The sequence below is a fragment of the Leuciscus leuciscus genome, assembly GCF_965113295.1.
Source record: "Leuciscus leuciscus genome assembly, chromosome: 12".
NCBI classification, from domain to species: Eukaryota; Metazoa; Chordata; class Actinopteri; order Cypriniformes; family Leuciscidae; genus Leuciscus; species Leuciscus leuciscus.
In genome coordinates this window covers 13,751,660-13,768,500 of record NC_138736.1, presented here as the reverse complement: position 1 = coordinate 13,768,500, position 16,841 = coordinate 13,751,660, and the positions used below count along the sequence as shown (strand labels likewise).

Below are 16,841 nucleotides of genomic sequence, written 5' to 3'. Positions count from 1 at the left end.
AAACCAATCTTCCTCCATCCTTTATCTTTACTCAAAGTAGTAAGACTGACAGACAATCTACATTAATATACACAGTTTTAGGTAATAGTGGCCCACTGCTGCTTAGCAGAAGTAAGACAGTAATAACGTGAGTTAGCCGGTTAGCCAAAAATGTACACAATATAAAACACAAAACTAGTACTTTGAACAATAATTATTCATACTTGCAGGTTGTAATTCTGAGGAGTAAGCTGGTCCAAATAAACTATCTTTCAAGAGCAAGCATTTTGCTAATCCTGCGTTGAACTCCGAGATTTGAAAAGCAGTCATCAGTAAAATGACGTGTTGTGGGCTGGTCAAGTTTTTCGCAGGCGGACAACGTTCAACATTGGCGGGCATTATGCAAATGTATCTTCTAGTGACGTAGAACCGTAAAGCATTAGGATTCAAAACACAAACGACTAGTAAAGGCGGTTCAGAGTCGATTCTTTCTTTTGGGAGACAATAATTGTATTTATTGTCCACTTTCGACTTTACAACTTTGCAGAACGTTTACATTCACAAACAGCTTTATTACACACTGCATGAAAGGGAACATTCAGAAAAAAACATAATAGGGGCACTTTAAATGACAAAAGTAGTGAGAGTGATAGTATGCATCAGCACGTGTGCGATTCACCGGTCCAAACTTAATGAGAATGAGTGGGAAAATATTTGAAATCTCTGCTTGATTGATGAAACAAACTGCAATGATCCGGAAAAAAAGTGGGAAAAGAACAAAACAAACAGCTTTGTTGCGAAGCGGCAGTTTTTACTAAACAACCTTTCTACATCCAGGCCAATAGGTGTCAGTATAGTGTCCAAGACCACTGGTACTATTGGAATGAATGAGAGGTGGTTAAATGTAAGCAAAAGTCTGCTAATATACTGAAATAGCGCAATGTTAATTGTTCAAGGCATGCTTAAAAATCTGGTGCATTTTATATTAAGGCTTATTTGCATAGAAAGGGAGTATTTTTGCCCAGACTTGATTTAAAAATGCTTGTCGCAACCCGTATTGTCAGGTTAAATTTATTTGTATAGCGCTTTTCACAATACACATTGTTTCAAAGCAGCTTTAAAGAAAATCATGCTGTTAATTTTTATAGTATCTTAATATCCTCTTGCCTTATAGTCACATTTAGCTGACCTGGGCGATAATATTGTTTACATTTTACAACAATACAAGCAATCAAGCAGTTGACATTTGCTATATAGTGTATATTGCCCTATGTGAGTGTACTGTATGTATGCAGAAAATGTATGTATATATAATATCCGACTTTATATAAAGAGTTGGGCAATAATATAGTATCATTTTGTGAAGAAATAAAAAACTGCACATATTGCAACTGCAAGATGGACTGAGGGCAATGTAGGAATGAGACAGGGTTATTCGTTGACATCTGGTTTTGCATGCTAAAGTTACACAACAGTGCAATGAATTTGCCAGTTGCCACCCTTTTGTGTTTTACTTTGTGGCAAAATACACTCTCACAGAAGATCTTATACATCTAACCATAACACATGCTTAATGGGAAGGGAGATTTATTTTAGGTTATTCAGGGGTTTTGGGGTAGAAAGGAAATTGGCCCCCAGAAATAGACTGAGATGGTTGTTCTTAGTCTGAGATGATTGAAGCTGCATGTCTGCTTGTTTGTGCTCCGACATTAAATGTCACCCAGTACGCGCCCAGAAAAACCCCAGATGCATGTGTGCAGGATGAGTAACCTTTCACTGACAGTGGGGAAGTGTGGTAATTACCCTTAGCTGCAGGTCTCCTTGTGTGAGTCTGTCACCACAGAGGAGTCTGTTAGCTCGAGATCAGCTCAAGGCTATTAAAGATATGTGCCCTGCCTGAGCCTCCTGCCTACCCGTCCTTTGAATCTCAACTACAAGCTTTTGAGTGTTTTATACAACACACCTACTAATGACCTTCTAGAAGAATGGATTCTGATTTGATCTTCTCAGTTTAAGCTTTGATAATAATAGTGGTACCTACCAGATCCATTTATAATCTGCCAGCTGTGAGGTTTTCTGCTTCCCTTGAACTCTTTGAAATAAGGGTTCTTGAAAGGTTCTTTCTAGCGCCTTAGATTTGGAAAAGAGCTATTTTCTTTTAGGTGTTTAGGGCTTTCGAGTTTCTTATATGGATCTTTGGAGATTTAAAAACCGTGCGACTTCCTTCCATGTAACTAAAGGAGAAGTTTAGCAGAAAGACCACACTGTTGTTTTCCAAACCAACCAGAATCTGTTGTGTTAGGTTGTGCAGTGAAGGTATTATATGTACAGTATATGTATATGAATCTGCTGCAGTGATCAAATGATCTATATCTATATCTGTATATTATTATTGTTTATTACTGTTCCGCTGAAATTATTATTGTAATTATACTTGTGTTATATTGAAGTTTTGAACAGATTTTATAACATTAGGCATCAAACACTTGCCGACTTTGTAAATGGTTGCAGAAAAACTGGGCATCATATGCTAAACGACTGAGGATCACATGATAACAGACTTTCCTAACACAACAAACTCACAGAAACTTGCCAATCCTTTTTAGGAGACACATGACAAATAAAAACTATATGTATTCTTAAATCGGCTGAAAATATCAAACATTTTTGATATCCTCAGACTGGATGAAATCATAGTCTGAAGCTAAAAAATCTGTAATTCTGTGCCCATCATACACTAAAAAAAAATTCAGCAATTCTGTCAAATCTGACTGCCCACTATCTGCAAACTGGCTCTGACTTACGGCAACTAGCATTAGCCCCTTTCACACAGCAATCCCGAAAAATTGCCAGAACGACTTTACTGGTAAATTAAAAAATGTGCTGTTCACACAAGCAACAGCATTCTGGCTTTTTACCGGTAACAGACCATTCACACATCAGTGAGAGAAAATACCGGGAAACTTTGTGATGAGTTACCTCTAAAGTTGTTGACAAATCTCTTTATCCGCCCCGGACGAGGAGAAGCGCTTTATTTTCGATATCACTCCAATTTGAAGACATTTGTAAACAGTGCTAAGTAAATGCGACATCTGCGTCATCATTTTTTGAATGACCCAGAGCGGTTGCTCTTTCAACGACTTCTGATTGACCTAAATCACTTTTTACTTCTTTACGTTCTGAAGGCAGCAAAAAATCTGGGCAAAAGTCATGTAGTGTATTCTAGCCTTTAGCAGGAAACATTCCGACATTTAGATTCACAACCCTGCCTGTCAGTGGCGGCTCATCAGAGGAGGAAAGGGAGGCACAGCCTACCCACAATTTTTAGGTGGATTTGGAGTCTGAGGGGATAGAGAAGGGCAGGGGGAGATAAATCCATAGCCAGAGACTTTTTCCTCCACAATAAACTCTTTTGCTCTTTATAAACTCTGCAGCGAGAATCGGTCTTTTGCCTTGCCTTAAATGCATGAATGAATGTTGTAATAATGGTGACTCTTCTTGTGCTTCATGAAGGACCTGATGCTCTGTTCTGTTTCCACGATGTGGTTTGTTTCTCCAAATGGAGTCTAAGGCAAGTTTTGTTTGTTATGAATTTTGACCCATGAAGACACGTACCTTGTGCACCCTAAAAGGCTGTTCTATTTATGTTTCTTTGGATTATTTCCTGGATGACTAAGTAATAATAATGTGTAATAATAATAGTAATAATGCTTTTGAACTTTTTTTGTCACAGTTTTTCTCAATCGCTTTGGCTCAATTCTCGAATGAGACTTTTTTTTCTCTCAAAACAACAAGTTCAGGTCTCTGAACAATTAGTTTCTTGTTCACATCAGATTTAGATTTCTTATTGATTTAAGCAATTTTTAGAGTAAGTACAATTGTCTACAATTTGCACAACATCTAAATGCACATGATCAAATCTGATGAGTTGACTCAGTGAAACTGTCAATCTCTTCACAACTTCTAAACATTCTTTCATCGTGTGAGCCTCCACATGCAAAATGATCCATTCAGTTCTCAAAATCTGTCAGACATGCATGTATATTCCATAAATACCTATGACATGGAATATGTGTAATGTCTGCTGAATTGAAAAATGGTCTGTCATTGTTGTAAATAGGAATCACAATCTAACAAATCAACCAAACAAGTTTGGAAGCATACAGAAGGCTATATGGAGTTTGCCCAGCACAATCACTGGCATTTTTGAACATGCAGGAACATCTAAATCCCTAAACAACAACAGCAGTTTGTTTTTGGAGAAATGTGTAAACTGAAAATACACAGTTGCTTGTCGTGGAAGAGCAATAGGAAGATGTGTAAGAATATGTGGTGTTAGTGAAAGACATACTGTAATAAAATATGTAAAAATGAAAGAGCAACTGTGAATTTTCAGTTTACATGTACCATATTACTACAAATATGTGTTGTATAAAAAAAAACATGTACTAACATGTAACTGTACTAACATTTACAGTAAATGAATAATTTGACACAATGCACTTATTGTCTACATGTTTTTATATTGCACACCTAAATAACCTAACCTGCATGTTATTACAAATAATACATCTAGAATTACACTGTTGACTATTCCCTGCACCCCATACAAGAAAGCCTATCCCTAACCTTGCCCATTTCCCACCTCAATAGCAGCAAAAGTGTTTTGCAATACAATATGAACACAATAAGTACATTGTACTTATTTTTTTATGTAAGTACATAATAGATAAGGACACCTAATATAAAGTGTGACCAAATGTCCATTTTCCTTTTGAGTACTACAGTATTGACTTTTCCTTGTAAATTTTGTACTTACTGCTGAAATCTAAATCTAAAAAGCTTAGTGTGATACACAAGAGCATTCAGCTAGACAAAACTGACATTTTTGTGTATAGTGTAAAAAACAGACATGAAATTTGTATTTAACAAATTTTTCCGTGGTGAAAAAACATCTAAACATTTTGACCAGTACGGCTCACACAATGACAGAAATACTTTTTATGTTGGTGGCTTTGGCCAATTTACCGACACAAAAACTAGGTATGAATTAAATGTTTTGGGTGAGTTACTACATTTTGCAGACATGCAATAGAGTTCTGATGTTCCAGCAAACAGTTGTGACAATTGCACTTACAGTTTCGAGAATGTTAAGACTGTTTCGGAAAATGTTAGTTCTGTGTTCTTATATTAAGACTGTGCTTATATTTACCTGTGAATACTTACCTCTTACCTGTCCTAACTGCATACTATTCTGAATTTCTGTGAAATTTACCATACGTTTTGTCCTGTTTAATCCTGATTTTTCATATCAACCAAAAAGTATACCAGGATAACCTGACATCTCTCAAGACTCCTCTGCTAGTTCACTATTAATGATATGCTAAAGCCCACCAGCACGTTGACGTGATTGGTTACAAGGTAGTTTGTGACGTCAGAAACCGCAGCGATTTTAAACCGTGTTTTTGAGACTGTCTCTGGTTCACTGCAGTTTTAAGGAGAAAATACTCAGCAATGGTGTTGACTTATGAATTTGCACATGGTTTGTCTTAAAGCACATTAAAAACACCACATATAAACAACATTAAAAACTTGATTTTCACCACAGGGGGACTTAAATTAAAAATTTAAAAATCCTCAGGAGAGGATCCCCAGACCGCTACAATTAGTGAGCTGCCACTGCTGCCTGTGTGTGTATTAAAAACATAGCCAAGACTTAATAGAAAGCCTGGAAAGTGTTGCTGCTGTGTTTTTATAGATAACTATTTGATGATATATGCTATACGCTCTGTGCACAGTCAAATTATTTTCTGAAGTCTAATAAGGTGTCTGCAACTCTTCTCACTGTTCTGTCGTCTGTCGTTCTAGTCTGTTAACCTGGTGCATCCATTCATTTCCCCAGGGCAGTGAGCTCATTTGGAAGGTTCCCTCTGCCCACAGCTCACATGTCTATCTCTCCAATTAGTTGTTCCTTTCACTACTGCCATATTACTATAGCCAAACACATTCTTTCTCTCTCTCATACTCTTTGGCTCTCTCTTTCTCTGTCCTTGTACTTCATTTGGTGTACTTCATCTCATGTTTCTCTGCCCATTTCATCATGGAAGGCCTAAATTCTCCATTAATACCTTCTTCCAAAGCATTGTTGAACAATTTCTAATTGGATGGCCCATTTCACTGTGTGACTATCCATAGAAAAATCTCCAAAGGGAGATTCCTTTTTAGGGTATTTAATATACGGTACAATGAGGTTTCCCACGTAGAAACTTCTAACTGTGGGAACAAAGATTGCAGACATCCATCATAGGCGACAGAAACTGTTGAAATGGACTGGGAATTATGGGTAATGAAGGAAGGATTACGTGTCCATTGCTGTGGATAATAAATTGTGTCATTAGTAGTTCTTGTTAAGGCTATTACTATTTCTCATAAATTTTTTTCAGAACCCCTAACCTTAAGTATTCCTTTTCAAATCATTTAGACGTGTGATTTTTGCATGTTGGTAAAACAGGCAAAAAACCATAGTCACATGGGCCATATAGAGACCAGAATATAAAAAATAATTTGGAGTGGAAGCTTTTCACTTGAGCCAGTAAACAACCATCTAGAACACCCTAGCAACCGCATTGTAACCCTGGAAACTGCAATGCAGCAACACTCAGGCAACCACCCAGAACACCCTAGAAACTGTGTAGCAAGAACTATCTCTCCGCAACTACATAGAACACCCTAACAATTACATAGCATAATCACCCTGAATACCAGATAAACAGCATAGCAACACCTTGGCAACCACCCAGAACACATTAACAAACAACACCTTGGAAACCAACCAGAACACCCTGGCAACCACATAGTAACATCCTGGCAACCATCCAGAACACCCTGGTAACTGCCATGCAGCAACACCCAGGCAACCACCCAGAACATACTAGCAAATGCATAGCAATATCCAGGCCATCACCAAGAAAATCTTAGCAACTAGCACCCCTAACATTTACATCTTCAGAAAATGCTTATTTAAATATGCTGTTTACTTTTTGTAACTCTCACAGTCTGAATCTGTAATTGCTTTCAATCCTTTATTTTGACTCCACAGTGTTTTTTCTCAGTATCTCTCAACCTGTTGACTGTTTGTTTGTTTTTCGGTCTGGATCACATTTTTTGGACCAGTCCTCCCCCATCTCCCACGCTCTCAGTCCGTTCAACCTTTTACCCAGAATTTGCATTTCATTGCACCTTTTTCTTTGTCTAGGACACTAGCAATCTCCTTTTCTCCTTCCATAATTTCCCGATCCGCCATCACCCACAGATGTTCTGTATTGATGAGTCTATGGTCTGTCTATAGTTGCTATGACAACCACACTTTTGTACATCTCTCTGCCTCCTTTAGCTTTTTGGAATATGTTCCCCTCCATTTCATTATGGTAAGGCAGAGCTCAAGAGTTTGCCAGAAACCATCTGGCTCTGCGCCACTGACTTCTACCTTGTTCTCTCTTAATTGCTGACAGTCTTATTATTAGTAAGGCGATAGTTACTTAAATTTGACTAGATTTTAGTAGTAAGTAAAACTGATCTCAGTTCAGCTGGAATTCTATCCAGTTCCACTTCAAACAATACATGTGTGTTTGATGATAATGGCATTGGGTGTATGGATGGTTTGTGAGGTGGACAGATGGCTGATGTTTGGCTGAAAATGCATCTCTCCCTTGCCTAAATTTAGCCAGTTTGTTTTTTATGATCAGTTTTTTTATTGCCCTGGATATTTGAATTATCACAGAGGAAAATTATATTGCTCAATGGTTGTGGTGCGCACTGGTGCTTCAAGTATCAAATTCGTCACAAATATTTCTCTTAATTTGTTCTGGTGAAATAAAAATATACACAAATTGGTTAGGTCTTAGAATAATTTTTTGACAAATATTCGAGTAGCAGACGTATATTAGTAAATCTGGGCACAATTTGTGGACTGTTGTGTGGTGTTATTGTTAACTAAAACTAACCCTATTAAAAGTAATTTTCAGTAATGGAAATAAAGCTAAAACAAAGTAAACTTCAAAATATTAAAAGCTGCCTTGACAATAATTGAAATAATTGTTAAATTGAAGTACTAAAATTACTAAAACTGAAATAAAAAGCTATAGAAATATTTAAACAATAATAATAATAATAAATGGCAAAAGCACATAACAAAATTACTAAAATTAAAATGTAAGTACTATGACAGTAAATTAATAATACAAAATAACGCTGCTGTTTAGATCTATTCTCAAGCTCTCGAGAAGACGTGATAATACTGGAGTAAAGTGGGAGGCAAAGTCTCAATTTGTTTCTCAATATAATCTCATTTCTTTTTTTGCGGTCTCATAATGTATCTGCTGTCCTATGTGTGCAGATCCTCTTTTCACTGCGCCACATGGGAAAATAGTTCAGATTGGAGCAGGCAATTATTGGATCAGATTCTTATTCAAACAAATGCTAAATGCATAAATGTAAATACAGTGGTGATAAATGGCAGAGCAGACCTACATTTTGAATAATCACATGTCAGTGTGAGCTTTCTGAACAGTCTCTCATGCACATGTTCACATACCAACATTACAGCAGCTGATATATGTACATGTTTACCCAGTTAAATACCTGTCCCTAAAGACTGCTGGGAAACAGCGATACTAAAACCGTTCAAGTCTCTCACAAGATTCTCACACATGTGGGGTGGTTGTAATCATGACTGAGTGGCACGTAGGGGTAATAAAGCATGCCATTGTGTAATTTAGTGTCTTTGGTTGTGTTGCTCTCTGGTGTTTGTGTTTGTGTTCTCAGAGTTATGGGAAGTTGGTAACTCTAGCAGAAAACTTAATTAAAAAACATATTTTTACATTCCTAAAAAAAGGTTGTCAGATTTAGCTCACTTTTGGGTATCCAACATATACAGACACAAGAGTGGTAGGATTGATACTCAGCAAGTTCATATCATCTGCAAATTACATCATAATTTGTACTAATGTTAATCACAAGACAATTGATGGACATTATTGAAGTTTTACTGCAGTTTGAGAACAAAAGATTCTGTGTTTGTTATTTCATAACTGCATGCATATACAGTATTTAGTCTCTTATTCTCACCAATACTGCATTTATTTGATTAACAAAAAACCAGTAATATTGTGAAATATGATTACAATATAATATGATTACAATATAATATTAATAACTGTTTTCTATATAATATATTTAAAAATGTAATGTATTCCTTTGATGGCAAAGCTGAATGTTCAGCAGTTTTTACTCCACTCTTTAGTGTCACGTGATCCAAGAAACATTTCTTATCAATGTTGAAAACAGTTGTGCTGCTTAATGTTTCTAGAAACCATGATACATTTGTTCAGGATTCTTAGATTAATAGAAACTTAAAAATAACTTAATTTATTAAAAATATAAATATTTAGTAAAATTATAAATGCCCTTACAGTCATGCCTATTGCTGCATAGAAGTTATTCATTCTCATTGAAAAACAGTTAAATGTTAATGCGTAAAGGACACCACACAGCATATATATATATATATATATATATATATATATACTGTATATATGTATATATGTATGTATATATATATATATATATATATATATATATATACTGTATATATATGTATGTATATATATATATATATGAAGAAAACATAAACTAAAACGTTTCTATGTGGTTGGTTCTGTTAGTTGTTGTAGCACATAGTTGCTATCGTGTTCTAAGTCATTGCAAGCTGGTTGCTTACTGACAGTAAAAAGTGAATCCAACATTTTATTCAACACCTTCCAATTCATCACGTCTGTTTCACACTGCCTATGTTACCACCGTTTGCTAATTTATATGTCAATTTTAATATCAACAGGTTACAGCCTTCGCGCGGCGAGCGTGAGCCATGCAGTGCTACATACTGTACTGTAGCAAGAGTGTTCTAGATGTGCAGAAGACACGCGGAACTTACCAGAAAACATGCCGAAAGTACACTATAAACATTATATATCTGCAATATATAAATAAATGAAGTAACAAAATTATGGAAAGATCTACTACCCTGTTACAAAAATACTTCTTTTAGGCGTCATGCAAGCTAAACACACAGTGGCAAGAACAAAAACATCTTTTATTTAATAAATCTGACTAAATTCAGATGGTTTCAGCATTTTATATTCTGCACTTTTTGGGGTGTGGGTTCCAATTGTAACGTGTATATTCTGTTTTAATTTAGTTTTCATTGTTTTCTGGTTCTGTTTGCCTGTTTGACCTAGTTTCCCAGTGTGTTTGATTGATTTTCCCGTTCATCTGTTGTCTTATTAATTAACTCATTAGCTCTATTGTTTGCTCTATGTATTTAAGCCCTCAGTCTGAGTTGGTTCTCTGTCTGGGATCATGTGTTGAAATGCACATGTTGGATCAGGAGAAAAAGATTGTATTTCAACAGCACATGAGGAATGTGTGATATTAAACGGTGAACCAGAGTAACAGGAGAATGACGGACAGCATTAGGAACGCTTCCAATTTCTTTTAGCACACGGTCTCGTGTGGGTCATCGAATTACAATCTTGCGATGATGATATTTGAAGTTTTCTTCAAAAATGCTATTAGTATGGTATCTAGAGAGCTGGTAATCTAATAAAAGTAATCAAATTTAAACTCCAATTATTTAGAGTTTTAATGCTAGTATGTAATTTGTGCACTTCCTCTCTTCCAGATGAATCTGATTTCGGGATCATTTCACGATGGAGTCATGCTGTATTCTCATGCCCTAAACGAGACTCTGGATCTGACGGGTGTGAGGCCCCCAAGGGACGTGGTCAATAAGAGGATGTGGAATCGCACATACCATGGTCAGTTCTGCTCAAATTTACCTATAGTATCACATAGACAGATTTTGGGCTAAACGACAAAAGAGTCTGGTATACAATGCATCTTATTCTAAACAGGAAGAGACCATTTGACCAATACTGTATGTAAAGTGACCAACCACTTTTTCACTTTCGTTCACTCTCAAACTAATGTTTTGTTTTGCTTTTTGTTTTGTGCTTTGTTTTTTGTTTTGTTTTGTTTTTGTTTTGTTTTAGATTTTTTGTTTTGTTATAGACTTTACTTTGTGTTTTGTTCTGTTTAATATCTATTTTATATGGAAGCTTGTTTTCGCCGCAGAATAAAACATAAAAAGATAATTGCAACTTTTTTTCTCACAATTGTAAGTTTACATCTCGCAATTCTGAATCTTGCAATTGCGTGTTATAAAGTCAGAATTGCGAGAAATAAACTCGCAATTGCGAGAAATAAACTTGAATCTAAATGCATGAAGCAACTAATCCAGAGATTCTTTCATTCTCAAAAGTGCTCATTTTATCAACCTAGTACTTTATAAATGTCACCCAATCAGATTAGAGCTTGCCACGTTCAGTACGTTCTAGTTCTGTGAGCAGTATGAATCAGACAGTCAGTGAAATAACTGTGGGTGTAATCTCTAGGGCTGAGACTTGAAGTCACATAGGCAGCTTGTCCATACACTCACTCACACAATTTTCTTTAATGTTAAAGCTGTGATTAGTAATATTACAGCTTGTGTGTATCATTCTGCCGTTAAGACTGCAGGTGTAACAGCCCATGATTCACAGCACAAACTGCTGAATGGAAACTTCGTTTCTCATGTTTCAAAGAGGCATTCAGCAGAATAGATAGCATACGTAGCTGAGCATGTTGCGTTTGGACATTCGGTTTGAATTCTACTCAACTGACCTGCTCAAACTTGTAAACCAGTAAGAGCACATTAAATGTCTTAATATTAATTGAATCTACCTTCTAAATGATTCCCCCCCAACCCCCGCCCCGGTGCTTCAATACTCAGTGCAGTCACTTTGATCCACGTGGAGATTATTAGCACCTCAGAGTGAGCCACGTGGACATGTTCTGGTCCTGCAGGTGTCTTTATCTGTAAATCGCAGGTGTCTCATTCCCTCCAGAGCTGCAGCTCCAACATGATATTTCTTGGCAAGAGTGAGTTTGTTTAAAAAAAGCAAACAAAACTCTAATGAGGAAAAAGAAATACCAATCGTTTTCACCAACTAACGGCTGTGTCTTTTACCGTCTTCCCTCCCTTTCTCCCTTTTGTCTGCATGTGCTCATTAATAAGATGTTTAGTTTGCTCTGCAGCTTGAGTTCAATATCCCCTCAAGGCTCCATCCAGCAGCAGTAGTACAGCACACATTGCCAATTGGCAATCCTACCCATCTTTACAACAAGGTCCAACATCCACACTCAAGTCACACTCCAATCACTGAGCCGCATGCCTCAATGATCAGAGGAAGGCATTTAGAAAGTGAAATAGGCTTTAGAGGTAAACTGTGGCTCAGTTTAGACCCTTATAGTCGGTATTGTGAGTTTTATGGGTTTAGATCTTATATAACTTGTTAGCTTGCACATGTTCTTTTGCATGTGCGTGATAACAGGATACATAACACATCGATCCTGAGCCCACACGCATAAGAGCTGCTGTGCGTAATTGTTTGCAGCATGCAGCTGATGTGTCATTGTGTGTTCATATTTGTCTCTGTATGTTTTTTTTTGACATAAGCTTGTTGAAATAGAATTGAAAAACGAAAATATTAAAACAGATGAAGGAGTGTTGGAATACTCTGTAGGACAGCGGCCCTCCAAGACCAGAGATGAATAGCCTTGTTATAAACAAACTGACAATTGAAAGAAATGGAAGAGATAATGAATAAACAAACAAAGTTATTAATAATCGTTAATCTCGACTACAGCATCCACATTACCAGTTCAGTTTCTCTTTGATGGCATGTGCTGTAGTGAAAGCTTTTGTCATCCTTGGGGGTCCTTTCCACAAAATGTCCAAGCTTGCCTCTTTGTTATATGTTATGTAGATTTTTGTTTTAAAGCTGAATTTTGATCTGTTTTAAAATACAGTAGGTAGTCAACCAAAATTAGGTGTGGGCGATGTGGCAAAAATATCATATCACGATTTTTTTCAGGAAAATCACAATTCACGATTTTATCATGATTCTTTTTCATGATGGTTTTACTATTTTGCAAGTGACTGAGCATTACAGCCAAAATAATGTCCCTATTTTAAAAACAAAGCCTTAGGTAACAAAATATAAAAGAAAAAAGAATGGCAGACATTTTGGCCAAAGTGGCGAAGATAAAAAATATTTGTCATTATTTTCTTTGTTATTAAAAATTAAGAACAAAGATACACATTACACATTCACACATTAATATACAAATGAAATAAACAGTGATATCGCGATCATGATATCGCACACCCCTAACCAAAATGCAAAGGGACGGTTTGCAACATTGCTCAGAAAGGCTGGAAATGTGACATTTTTACTTGTAAATGAAGATAAAATGATGAAATAAATTACTATGATGGCAGTGCATGTAGTGTGCTTTCTTTTTACTGTATAGTACTATGTATTGGGAACAAGTGATAGTCTAGTTTTCTAACACGGATTTGTTTACTTTATCAATATTATTTATAAATAAAACATTTGAAACTACATTTAATAATTCACAGATGCCTATTTCAACATGTCACGCATATTCGTTATCTGTCCTATATACCTATAATATAAAATATTGGGAAAAAACAAACAAATAAAAGAAAAATAAGATCCAGTGCACTAGCAAACCAAAAAACGAATGAATAACCAAATATTACACATAAAAAATTTTTTTTTTTAAATGTGATTAAGGATCGATCAATGGAAATTGGAAATTGGAAAACGATTATTCAGTTCACTTTGATGGAATTTTACTATTAATTAAATTGCATCTAAAATCTTAAAAAAGGCTTAAAAAATTATGTAGAAAGAGCAAACAAATGAAAAGAAAAATAAGACCTAGTACACATGCAGACAAAAAGAAAGAACGAACATATAAATAAATAATACAAAGAACAAACAAATGAAAGGAAGTGCACAAGCAAACGAAAGACAGAACAAATGTATAAACAAATATTAGAAAGAACAAACTAACTAATGCACAAATATTAGAAAGAACAAACTAACTAATGCACAAATATTAGAAAGAAAAAAAAACATGAATAAATGAAAGAATAAACAAACAAACAAGAAAAAGAAGAAACTAAAACAAATGAAAGAACTGACCAACCAAACTAAAGAAAGTGGTGGAAAACTAATAAACGACAGATATTTGTATTGGAGTATGCTGTATATTTTGGATCAGTGATAAACTATACACATATTATTACTATACACTATACACATATACACAAACTATATTCTTTTTTCCATTCAGACAGCCATTCTTCATGAATCTTTAGTCTTTATTAATCAAAACAACTTATAGGGCCCTATTTTAACGATCTGAAACGCAAGTGTCAAAGCGCAAAGCGCAAGTAACTTTGTGGGCGGGTCTCGGCGCTGTTGCTATTTTCCCGGCGGGATAAATGACTCTTGCGCCAGGCGCAAATCTAAAATGGGTTGGTCTGAAGTAGCTTCATTATTCATAGGTGTGGTTTGGGCGTAACGTGAAATAAACCAATCAGAGCGTCATCTCACATTCCCTTTAAGAGCAGAGGCGCTTTTTCCATAGCGGATTGCTATTGTAACGGCGGATTTGCCAGGCGCGCGCCAGGAGCGGTTCACAGCCGAGGAGAGCAACGCTCTCGTCACGGCCGTAAAAGAGAGAAGTTACGTTGAAATGGAGAAACCCACCCAAATTAACTTCGGTTAAACAGGCGTATGATAATTTGGGTAAATGTGTAAGCTAGATGTATGCTTTTATAATAAATTGTCTATCTAATTATCTATCTAATTATCTATCTATCTATCTATCTATCTATCTATCTATCTATCTATCTATCTATCGTAATAATGTATGATTTGCAAAAATGAAAACTGCTGCTTCTGTGTGTAGATGAGAGAATCAAAGTGTATGCTCGTTGTGCACACGCTACATTGATTATGGCCAAGCATGCGCCCTTAAAATAGCATATGAATAACATGCGCAACGCGCCACTGACTTTAAACTATTTTTTCCTGGTTAGTGGCGCAATTGTTTTCTAAACCTGCAAAATAGCATGAAGGAACGTTTGCGCCGGAACACGCCTCCTCTTTGCGCTGAACCGCCCCCGGGAGCGCAAGTCTATTTCTTAGTTAACCGACGTGCTTCTGTGGAGGGAAAAGTCCGCTTTGCGCGGGTGCAAAATAGGAATGATACATGCGTCGGTGTACAAAGTCACTTGCGCTGGGTGCAAGATAGGGCCCATAGTCCTTGCAGAAGAATAAATCTGTGGATGTAATGACTATACCCACTCTCACAATGAAACACAGTGGACTCCTTTGTTGTCATGAGAAAACAAAAGCATTATTGCTTATTCAGTCACTGATATGCGATTGAGAGAAATCCAGAAGTTCACAGCCGAATAACCAAAATTCATTATTTAATTCAGAATCCTATTTAAATTGTTTGTGACTGAATGATCCTCCCACTGCTGTTTGTTTGGGCCCAATATGTCCCCAATTTAAACGCAAATGCCGTCAAGCTTCTCAAATTGCCTGTTCTTCCTGTTCCCCTGTTCCAACACTCCTCACGCCTTTTCACCTTTCGGCTCCATCTCTTTCTCCACCCTTCCATTTATCTGCCTGAAATACCCATTATCTTATCTCTCTCTGTCTCTCTCTCTCCCTCTGATGACCCGCTATGCATAAATCCAATCTCACAATATTTACCACAGACAAATTCAATCACCCAGGCCTTTCTCCCTACTACATATCAATTCGTGAAGCAGAACACACCAGCACCCAAAACACAAATAACTCCTTCAGGGCACAGCTAAACACAAAATAAACATGCTATCTCTCTCTTGTGTTGCTTGTATATAATGTTGGAACTCCTCATAGAACTTTGTGACACTTTGTGGATGTGAAAATAAAATTTGTAGATACAATTTTTAGTTACTCAAGGCTAATAAGATATCAAGTAGAACTTCCTTTAGCAACCCTTAACACCGAACATTCTGGAGGGGTTGCTAAAGTGTCATGAAACCCCACTGTTTTAGCAATGTTCATTCACAAGTCGTTGTGTATAAGGTGGGAATAGGGGAGACGACAACCAATAAAACAGACCTCATTGTCCACCTTATTTTTCAATGCGGAAGTAAGGTTTTTTTGTGAATGTGCAAGACTCTAATTTATCATCCGCTATGGAGAAATAACGAGAAGAATACATACAACTCTAGTAAACTGTAAAACTGTCTGCACTACAAACCAGCGAGTTTATAATTAAGATAATATTAAAATAATATGGTAAGAAATACTAGTTTGCAAAATCAAGCAGCATAATGAATACAGCTAAAAATAGCTGGAAGCGAATGACACCGGAAGCCAGCCACATTAAAATTACAAATGGCCACGCCTGCGATTACCTAAAAAATTAGGTGGATACAGACAAATTAAAATGTGAGCAGAGAAAAAAAAAAACAGAGTGGTGAGTAACTTTTGAATTGGTGATGTATTTTAAAAATATAACCCTATAACAACAAATACACAAAAAACGTAGAGACTACTAACAGCTATCATGGTCCAATCAAATAAGTTTTGATCAATTATTCTTAAAAATATCAGAGCTTTGGCAGAGCTAATAAAATTGTCATTATGTTTACAAGCACTACAATCTCTGAACAACTGCCATGCATCAGTTTAACACAAAATGAAAGGCATTTTTTGTCCATTCTTCTTTGAATTTTTGGTCTACATCATTGTGTTCTGTTTATAAGAATAATTCATTGTCATCGCAATGCATGATCAGACGTGGCGCCCAGTGTCCTTATTAAC

General features: G+C 36.3%; 1 protein-coding gene across 2 annotated transcripts in view; it reads left to right on the top strand.

The window, feature by feature from the left end:
- Nucleotides 1–16,841, top strand: part of npr1a (natriuretic peptide receptor 1a) — a 122,395-nt gene that overhangs the window by 60,088 nt on the left and 45,466 nt on the right. For both annotated transcript variants that reach the window (XM_082186098.1, XM_082186099.1), the window contains exon 5: nucleotides 10,718–10,853. In XM_082186098.1, the coding sequence (XP_082042224.1) occupies nucleotides 10,718–10,853 (136 nt within the window). The remainder of the gene's footprint in view (nucleotides 1–10,717; nucleotides 10,854–16,841) is intronic.